General features: G+C 37.2%; 1 protein-coding gene and 1 long non-coding RNA gene across 3 annotated transcripts in view; both read right to left on the bottom strand.

Annotated features, from left to right (window-relative positions):
- The window catches only part of LOC109094395 (tudor domain-containing protein 1-like), an 8,789-nt gene extending 2,047 nt beyond the window's left edge, over nucleotides 1-6,742 (bottom strand). Inside the window, exons 1-6 of the mRNA XM_042769658.1 lie at nucleotides 6,285-6,742; nucleotides 5,615-5,742; nucleotides 5,200-5,351; nucleotides 4,964-5,118; nucleotides 3,414-3,496; nucleotides 3,247-3,313 (exon numbers count right to left, since the gene is read on the bottom strand). Of these exons, the coding sequence (XP_042625592.1) occupies nucleotides 3,247-3,313; nucleotides 3,414-3,496; nucleotides 4,964-5,118; nucleotides 5,200-5,351; nucleotides 5,615-5,742; nucleotides 6,285-6,742 (1,043 nt within the window). The remainder of the gene's footprint in view (nucleotides 1-3,246; nucleotides 3,314-3,413; nucleotides 3,497-4,963; nucleotides 5,119-5,199; nucleotides 5,352-5,614; nucleotides 5,743-6,284) is intronic.
- A 285-nt stretch (nucleotides 6,743-7,027) lies between these two features.
- Nucleotides 7,028-8,459, bottom strand: LOC122147403. Of its 2 annotated transcripts, none has more exons than XR_006161602.1 (3): nucleotides 8,091-8,459; nucleotides 7,739-7,806; nucleotides 7,028-7,095 (listed from the first exon to the last, which is right to left on the bottom strand). It is a non-coding gene; the product is annotated as an uncharacterized LOC122147403 (long non-coding RNA). The 2 variants fall into 2 exon arrangements; XR_006161601.1 differs by having other exon boundaries at nucleotides 7,028-7,090; nucleotides 8,091-8,458.
- Nucleotides 8,460-10,023: the final 1,564 nt, after the last annotated feature.

Raw genomic sequence — 10,023 nt, 5'->3', positions numbered from 1 at the left:
TTCATTACCGGATATATCGCATTACCGAATACCGGCACAAGTCTATTTTGGACATACTACTTTCTTCACATACTCTTTCTCCTACTATATAGTAGGCAAGTAGGCATATTCGGACACACTTTTTAAGTAGATGCACATCCAAATCCCACGAGAATTGGTACGTCAGGTAATTCTCACCTACTCTTTTATGAATACTAAGGATTCGGACATACTTATTCACTCGCCTACTGCTTTTCCCCTACTATATAGTAGAAGTAAGCGGTTTCGGATGCAGCCAGTGTGTTTGTGCTGCTTAATATTCCTGATGACAGGAACACAGTGTGTGCATGCAATCAATTCCTGCGGCAGAGGGTGTTATGGGAAATGGAGTCCGGGATACAGTGGCAAAGGTCGGGGATGGAGTGCCCTCTAGAGGAGCTCATGGGTACTCCAGCTTGAGATTATGACACAATTCAGACAAATAAATAAAGAGATACCATAAATCCCTCCAAAACGTCACAACTGTACAGTAAAATAATAATAATAATTAAGTGAGTAAGGTTTTTTTTATTTGTTTGAAAGAAAAAAAAATAAAACACTAAATTGTTACAATATCACATTTTACGGTCTGATTATGTAATCTAGTTGGACAGAACAAGGATTGCTGTTGTCCTATATGTGTAATAACAACAAACCAAAGCATAACATTAGCCTATTTCAACTAGATGAGAGATAGCTGCATAACATTTATCTTTTGTGCGGCATTTTCCCTCTTCTTTTTTGTGAGGGTGACGTTTAAAATAAAGGGAATAAAGTGAAAATGAAATGAATGAATGAGATGAAACGCTCGGAGCGTGTGCGTTGACTAAATTCTGCACTTCCGCGAATTTTCTCATCAAAGTGCAGATGTGCGTGAGATGTAAAAGATTTATTTCACAGTGTAGACAGCATCATTGATCATAACAGGAGTTTTTTGAGAGTGCTTGAACTCGCTCTAGACTACAGTCAGTTTTGTTCTCTGATCATTTAAATGTTCTTTGCTCGCTTTTGGTGTATTTTTTAATTCGCTGTTTGAATAACTGTGGAAATGAAAGCGTAGCTTACAATGTTTTTATTAAACTGTGATCAAGTGAAATACAAATTCAGTCGCATTAAAATATTTTATAACTTGACCCCAATATCTAGTTCTGGCTAAAAAGGCCGGTTTTCTATGATGCACGTTGGGTAAACATTAGGCTACTTTTAGCCGTACCTTGGAGTTGGTTCACCCCTCCGTATGCGTCTGTCCTGAGGGTTTTTTTTCTGGGCACACACTCCGAGTCCCCGAGCAGTTATTGACCCTCAACGCTCACAGACAAATACATACAAACACTATGTTAAAAAAAAACTCTCTGCAAGTAACTTTAACAATGAATAATCTATATTTAATTTACACTGTGGAGTACAGATCAACCGGTCGACTGGACATTTTTTGTTTTATTTCAGCTGATCTCTGTTCAAGACTTGCACACAAACTGAACTGCAATCATTTTCCAAAATGTTATTTGTGTGGAGAAATTATGAAGTGTGTAAACAGCCGTTAAAAAGAGACACTTAAGACAAACACAAAGAGGAGAAAATACTGTATCAGTAGAGCAAGTTCATGATGCGTGAAATATTGGAAGAAAATCCTGAATATTGAATTGGGGGTAATATGAGTGTATGTCTGAGGGGAACTGTTTTCAGAAAAAGTTTTTACATGTGTGTTTTTCTTTTCATCTTGTCCATGTATAATGCATTTTTAAAGTAGTGTTTCAGCATATTATCATCTAAAAAACATCGCAAGAATTAGATGGTTTTGTTTTCCAGTCAAGACTTGGAGAAACTTGTCCATGCTTTTATCACCAGCAGAGTGGACTATTGTAATGGTCTCCTCACCGGCCTTCCCAAGACAACCAGTTAGACAGCTGCAGCTCATCCAGAACACTGCTGCCAGAATTCCTGACTAGAACCAGAAAATCTGAGCATATCACACCAGTCCTCAGGTCCTTACACGGCTTCCAGTTATATTTAGGATTGGTTTTAAAGGTAATTTTACTCGTTTATAAATCACTCAAAGACCTAGGACCAAAATTATATTGCAGATATGTTTCACTGAATATAAACCTAAACAGACCACTCAGATCATTAGGATCGAGTCAGTTAGAAATACCAAGGTTCACACAAAACAAGGGAGAGTCCGCCTTTAGTTACTATGCCGCCCGCAGCTGGAATCAGCTTCCAGAAGAGATCAGATGTGCTAAAAACATGAGTCACAATTTAAATCTAGACTCAAAACTCATCTGTTTAGCTGTGCATTTATTGAAGAGCGCTGTGGCGATGTCCGAACTGATTGGCACTGTATTTTACATATTCACTGTATTTTTATGTAAAATCCCATTTGCTATTTTTAACTGTTTTAAATTCATTTTAAATAAGTCAATTTTTAAATAATTTCCAAATTTTTAAAATTGCTTGGTTTATTTTTGTTATTTTTCTTCATGATTATTTTACTTTCTTTTATGTAAAACACTCTGCATTACCATTGTGTACGAAATGTGCTATATAAATAAACTTGCCTTGCCTTGTTTATAAACACAGCGCTGCTTTGTTTACAGCGGCAACCAAGGAAACGCTGCTGTAGCGCCACCTGGTGTCAGAGAGTGAATCTGGTCTCATTTAGTCTGCTGTTTTTCCTGAAGAATCATTTTATTTGTGTCTTTATTCTATATATTCATTTCGCTGTTGCTTGTAATTTGTTTATTTGTTCTTATTTGCGGACTGTTAACTTGTCTTTAATAATGTTTGAACTTTATATTTGTTAGGCTTCTAGTTTTTGCTGCGGTATCAAAATTGGAATAGAGAATTGTACAACTGAATTGGTTTTTAAAAATTTTGGTATCATATAAGCTTATTTATTAGAATAAAAGATAACATGGGTCAAAAACAGTGATAACAGCAACTATTTTATTTTTTTGTGAAAGGGCCAGTGAAAATATTGGCAACTCAAGTAAAAATTTAAACCACTGGCCCGGCTGGACCAGTAGAAAACATCCCTGTATCTGATGTGCACTGTTCAAGAACTAAACCAAAATAATTATAATACAATAAAAATAAAATAAAAACCAAACAGAGACTATGAAATGCATATAGTAGATATTGTGAAGTATTCATAAGATTGTACAGTAATGAAGAATAACAAAGGTCTGTATTTTGCTGATTACTGTGAACATTATTTCCTGTTGTGACTGTAACAGGAGATCCAGATATTTCTCCCACTGTAAGGACTGCTGTCTGGTTTGTTCTGGGACGTCACCTGAGAAATCACATCATACATGTTACTATGAAGAATTACTGTCCATTGTGTTTATTATCCACAGTACATGTCATATGATACTTAAAAAGGAGCCACTCACTTCTCTTCAGACTCCTGGGTTTGTTACATTCATGAATGGCAAATCTATTCAGAGCAAGTCTGACAGACAGAGAGTCTCCTCTCCTGAGAGAATCAAACACAAAGCACAGATATTAGAAGTTACTATTAATTATAAACTGCTGAGACTGAGTTTGAATCCAGGCAAATGCACATCAGAGTCAAATCTAAAGAGAAAAACCTCATGTACTTAAAGTTTGACTGAGAGGAGCACAATCTACAATTAGGAGTGTACAGATGTAACAGTTCTGTTAGGTAATGTGGTGCCAGGCCATGCAATGCTTAAAAAGTGAGCATCATACAGGGTTTAAAGCAAAAAAAAATCTGAAGCAAATGAATCTGAGCCTGAACCTTTTTCCAGGAGTGGAGCAGGGCAGCACGTGCAAAGTATGCAATGACTGTGGCAACATTAAAAGAACACTCCACTGTTTTTGAAAATAGGCTCATTTTCCAGCTCCCCTAGAGTTCTACCGTTTTCGAATCCATTCAGCCGATCTCCGGGTCTGGATGTAGCACTTTTAGCTTAGTTTAGCATAGATCATTGAATCTGATTAGACTCTTAGCATCTTGCTCAAAAATGAACAAAAAGTTTCTATATTTTCCCTATTTAAAATGTGACTCTTCTGTATCTGTAGTTACATCGTGTACTTAGACTGACAGAAAATGAACTGTGACTGTAAAATTTAGCATAGGACGCAATCTTTCTGAAGTGGAAAAAAGATGTTTAAACAGTACTCTGGACAAAAGAAACCACAGACAGATCTGCATCAAAAATAACTCAAGGCGCTCATGAGGTTTTGAATGTATATAAATCTGCGTATTGTCGGCATACAAAGGATAATGAAGGCTGAGCGATCTCAAAAGATGGCCTAAAGGTGACAAATAAAGGTTAAAATGTAAAGGGCCTAAAACCGACCCCTGAGGAACACCACTGGAAACAGAGCTAATCTCTGACCTATAACCACCCATAGAAACAAACCGGAAGCGGTCAGTAAAATAAGACCTCAACCACTTCAAGTGAGTCCCAGACACACCAAACACTCTTTCAGGACCAAGTAAGTAATAGACTGTGATCAACAGTATCAAAAGTGGCTCTTAGATCAAGAAGAATAAGAATAGATGTTGCACTAGAGTCAGAAGCCATCAACACATTTTTGGTGACTTTGACCAAAGCCGTCTCAGTACTGTGAGATTTACAAAAACCCGACTGAAGAGGTTCAAAAAGGTTATTAACTTTGAGATGATTACACAAATGAGAGGCAAAAATATGCTCAAGTAATTTTGCCAAAAACTGAAGATTTGACATAGGATGAACGTTATTGAAGTCGCCTGGTGCAACATTCTTTTTTTTTTTTTTTTTTAGGTACAGGGGTTACAGCAGCAATCTTTAATGATGCTGGAACAACCCCAGTCTGTAAGGAAGTGTCAGCTACCAATTTAACAAAAAAACAAAAACAAACAAAAAATTACATTTTAGAGATTTTTTTTTTTTGATTTCTGTAATGCTTGTTAATGCATTTAAGTGAGAAGTACCTCATGGCACCAATCTTTCCCTTTTCCATGAAGAGTTCAACCAAAACTTCTCCTTCTTCTGGGTAAAGCCTGGCATAAAGAGTCTTGTTCTGCACTTTACTCCTGAACCAGCTGATCGCTTCAAAAGACCATGTTTCTCCATTCACTGGCCTCACCTACATAACACAAGATAAAACAGCTTAATGCATTAAAAATAAATAAATAAACCCTAAAGTAATATTAATACAATCACCCACATTCGCCAGTGAGACCTGCAGTGCTTGCACAGGTATGGATGCGGTTTCTCCACACAGTTCCTTAAGATCCCAAAGAGAGACCCAAACAACATCTCCATAGTCAATCCTCCTGACCTCCACCTTAGTGTCTTTGCAATCTCTGCTGCTGGGCCCTAAAATAATCATCATCAATATTTCATCACTGACATGAAAACAGTTACATAGAGCTACTGCTAAAATCTCAAATGAACAGTTCACCTAAAAGTGTAAATTCATGTATTCACTCAAACCTTGTCAAAGGCAGGAGGAAATAAATTGTGTTTTTTCCAGATGAAATAAAATCATTAAGTCTTAAAAGTTTGAAATGGCATGAGGGTGATGATAATGAAACACTGATTTTTGGGTGAACTGTTGATTTAAAATGACTTCATCTCACCTCGACTCCGACGGATTCTGATGATCTGGCCACGGCACCACATCTCTTGCTTGAGAAACCAAACCATGACATAAGCTCCAATGTCTGGGATGCGGTTCATCTCTGCTAAAGACCTACTGCTGTTCCTCCTGCGTGATCATAACAGAAAGAGAGACATCAGTACTAGAACTGTACAGACACAGCAACAAAAAATAAAGACATGCCATACTACTTCACCAAAAAAATGAGTATTTGCTGGAAAAGTACTCATTCTCAAGCCATCAAAGATGCAGATGAGTTTCTTTCTTCATTGGAACAGATTTGGAGAAATTTAGTATTAAATCACTTGCTCATCATGAGAGTCAAAACAGAGAAATACTTTGGCCAGAAGCGACACTTTGAAGCTAAAATACGTCTTAATGCTGGATTTGTTTCATCTTTTGTCTTCTCCAGATGTTAACTGATGGACTGGAGTGCTGTGGATTATTGTGATGTTTTAATCAGCTGTTTGGACTCTCATTCTTACACCACACATCAACCACAGATCATACACTGATGAAACACTCAATCAATGATAGATTTCTACAAATCTGATGAAGAAACAAATTAATTTTAATCTTGGATGGACTCAGGGTGAGGACATTTTCAGCAAATTTTCATTTTTGAGTGAATTATTCCTTTCACTACTTACTGCATGATTTCAGACAGTTGACAGAGATCTGTGTCCTTGTGTTGAATGAAGAACTTGTTTGGATGAACCACATGGCTGATAACAACTGGAATCTCCTCAAATCTGCGACTCTGAAACTCTGGGATTGTGACATGTACAGCGTGGTCATCTTCAGTGTGGTCAGTCAGTGTATCGGGGCTTTGACCGTCCTTCAGACGCCACGACTCTTCTGCTGAGGGACACACGCTTCGGCTGGACAGATCAGGAACTTTACAGTCAGCTTGGAAATTAAAATCTGGCACTTCATTTGGGAACGGCTCTGGCAAGGACTGATGTGCATCTGAGAAAATATCCCCAATGTCCCACAGTTCAGTGCTTGTGGCAATCATCCAGTGGTAGGAAACCTCAGCACTGCTTTCTTTCTCTGCAAAACACGGTTCATGAAACTTTGCTCTTAGAAAAGATCTTATTCTCCACATCCTTCTTGGCGCCGGTCAAAGCCGTGACTCTCTGATCCACAGAAGCTGTTGTGCTGATGTTTTGTATCAGACTAAATGAAGCCTCAGTTAGGTTTGGCCTGTATTTGACTTCAGCAGCTGATGACGGCAGTTCAGACGCTAGTTTTGATTTGCTGCTTGTTTTCAGAAAGTGAATGAGCTGAGAGCACGACAGCTTCTGACGGGGGATTTTCATCACTTCCAACATTTTGCTGAATTACGTGTTTTGGATTAGATGGATCTCACTTGGGTTGAAGAAGCTGATATTGAACGGCCTCTCGCGGGTGATCTCTGATTCATGTTGATCTTCTGATCTGCAAACACTTCAGGCTGTTCTTGATCAAAAACATTCAACATGTGTCATAACAGTGCTGCTGCAGGTATTTTTACTGTTGCAGGTTTAATGCTCGTTTAACCATTTGAACAATTATTTAAACATTAATTAAAAATATTGTAAACCATAGACCAGGACAAGAAATTCACCAAAGATATTAATTAATTAAATGCTCCAGATATTTAAATGTAGTAACAAAAAAGCTATCAGAATTCACTTTCTCAAAGATGAATGCAGCTGATTGTGAAGCTAACACAGAGTCATTAAATCAGCCGATTACTCTTGTGTACGTTAGAAACAACCCTGATAGCACACGTACTGTACAACACAGAGATGTCTCTTTGACGTCTGCAAAACGTATTTTTTTTTATTTTAGAGTGTTTGCTCATCTGCTATACATCTATAGGACATTTCCTATCAGACGTCAAACAGACGTTTAGAAGATGTCTTTAAGATGTTTATGATTTAGAATGCAGGTAAAACTGACATCTTTAAGATGTCTGTCAGATGTTTGTACACAGCAGATGCTTTCCAGATCAAGTGATCTTATCTTGCAGACGTACAGGTGCTATCTAGGAAGAGAATGTCTTCAAGGTTTTTAGTTTCTCACAGGTAGATGTTGTGAAGCAGTAGTTTTCAATCACCTTTGCTTTGGTAAAATGACAGTTGTAGAATCTGTGCTGGACAAACGAAGCTTAGAAAAAGCCTATTCCTGTTAAAAAAAATTAAAATAAATAAAGAAAAGAAAAAGATAAATTCTTAAAAAAGAAAAAAAAGGTACATTTCTGACGCTGCCATAAACCAGCACCTAAAAGCATATATTCAACAACAAACATATTAAATCGATTGCATTCATTACATCAATAAAATATCCACAATAAACGTATTGCTCATTGAAAATGGCATCTTCGCCTGAATAACATTAGCTGTAAAATAGAGGACTGGATATGATTGATTATATGAGTTAGTTAGATATTAAAATGTTAAATGCTTTACCTTCTCGGTGAGCTTCTTCGTTTCTCTTTTCTGAATTTGTTTCGTGGATCTTCACTGTTTAGAGTTGCTGTAAATAAGAAACGCGTGTTCTCGGGAGGATGTTCATCTTTTTGGAATTAGTCGATATATTTGACGAAAATCGCTAATGTTGAGGTAATTAGAGCTACCGCTTGTGCACGAAGCAGTTCATTAAATCAAGAAAAAGCTGATGAATCGGTGAGGTTTGTTTTAAGTAGTGCAGTTTAGTAGTGATGTGTCGTTCGTGAACGAGCCGATTCTTTGTAGCGAACGAGAAGAGCCGACTCCCGTCTGGAAGAGCCGAATCTTCAGCTGGAGCCTTCTATTTTAGCCCAATTTAGCAATTCTGAATGGTTTGTGTGTTGGCAAGCACGTTTTTATTCATTGTTTTCATGAATTCCTTATTTTTGATGCAGGTTTTCTTTACAAAAAAAAAAAAAAAAAAAAAAAAAATACACAGGCCAGGTACACAGAGGCGTGAGCCCGATTTAAACGCAAGCGCATAAGGTAGAAAGACACTGCATTGTTTCAACATCGGTCTCCTCAGAGAGAGTTTTCTCAAAAACAGGACAAATTATCACAGAGAGGAGAAATCGCATCAGCACATCCAAGCTGTTGGGTGAAATAATGCAAAAACAGGCAATATGATGTCTAAAACGTAAGTCTCTTAATAAAACTTCTAGTTTATTGAACTGTTGTAAAAAAAGAATATTACATTTGTATAAAAAAACAAGGCATTCTTCCGTGTGAAATTGATTAACTATATGACGTGGTATAAATATACACATTTTCTGCCCCTGTGTCTTGAATTTGTGATCATTCGGTTTGTATTTTACTGAATCATGCAGTGAAAGAGCACACTGTACATGCGCACGCGCACTAGACTTCACGTAATCTGTAGGTGTTTTTAATGTTTTTTTTTTTGCATTGTGAGAATGAGCAAAATAGCTCACTTGTCATGATATAACTAATTTTTTCATGTTATGAATAAACTAAACATTCATCATTTTTACCTCAGTGTGTTTCTTCTCAGTTTATGCGAGCTGTTACGCTCATTTGTTCTGAAGTCTCTCACAAAGAGACAGAGTGAGTCTCAGCGCTAACTTGTATTCTGTATTCTGCTAACTTACTGCAATTCTCTCTGATGAGAGTACTTACCGCTGCTGGGAAGAAAAAAAAATCTTCTGAAAGCACTGAACTGTTAAGCAGAAGGTTACTGGTTCGATCTCTGCAGTCGTCACCACTGGTGTGTCCTTCAGCAAGGCTCTTTACTCCAGGTGGCTGCAGGTGGATTGGGGTCCCTGTAATAAGTGCAATGTTGGAGCTACATTAGTTTGCTTTCAGTAGTTCTAATTTGTTAATTAATTTGTTTAATATTATGATTTTGCTTATATTAGTAATATATATTTTGGTAATATTCTTCTGTTTGTTTCTTTAGTTAATTGTTTTTATTTATGTTTATTAATTGTTTTTATTTAAGTCTTTATTTTTGGTTAGTTTAATAACTACAATATTTGATTTAGACACCTGAGGGCAGTAGTGGGAACAGGTAAAGGTAAATATAGGTAGGAAGTAGGAGGTGGCCTGTAGCACCTGGGTGATGGGCATATGGTTTTTTTTTTTTACCAGCGCGAGAGATTGCTGTATTGTTTGCTCAGTTGGAACAAATAAACCAGCCACAACCCTGAATCCAGTTTGAATTTGATTTCGTTTCTCTTGCCTGCGTACATCCACCTGCCCAGGGTGCTAGAAGTTGTCGTTTGAAAGTTTGATTTAAGTTACATAATTTCCTTTTGTTTGTTGACAAACGGCCACTACAACAAGTAAAAAAACCCGCCCATTGATTTAAAGAAAGAAGAAGAACTTTCCTTGGAATTCGCTTCGGATATTATTGGGATACCCGATGGAAATCATC

Source organism: Cyprinus carpio, chromosome A14, assembly GCF_018340385.1.
Source record: "Cyprinus carpio isolate SPL01 chromosome A14, ASM1834038v1, whole genome shotgun sequence".
NCBI lineage: Eukaryota > Metazoa > Chordata > Actinopteri > Cypriniformes > Cyprinidae > Cyprinus > Cyprinus carpio.
Note: the sequence above shows the minus strand (reverse complement) of the source record. Positions and strands in the feature narration are given on the sequence as shown.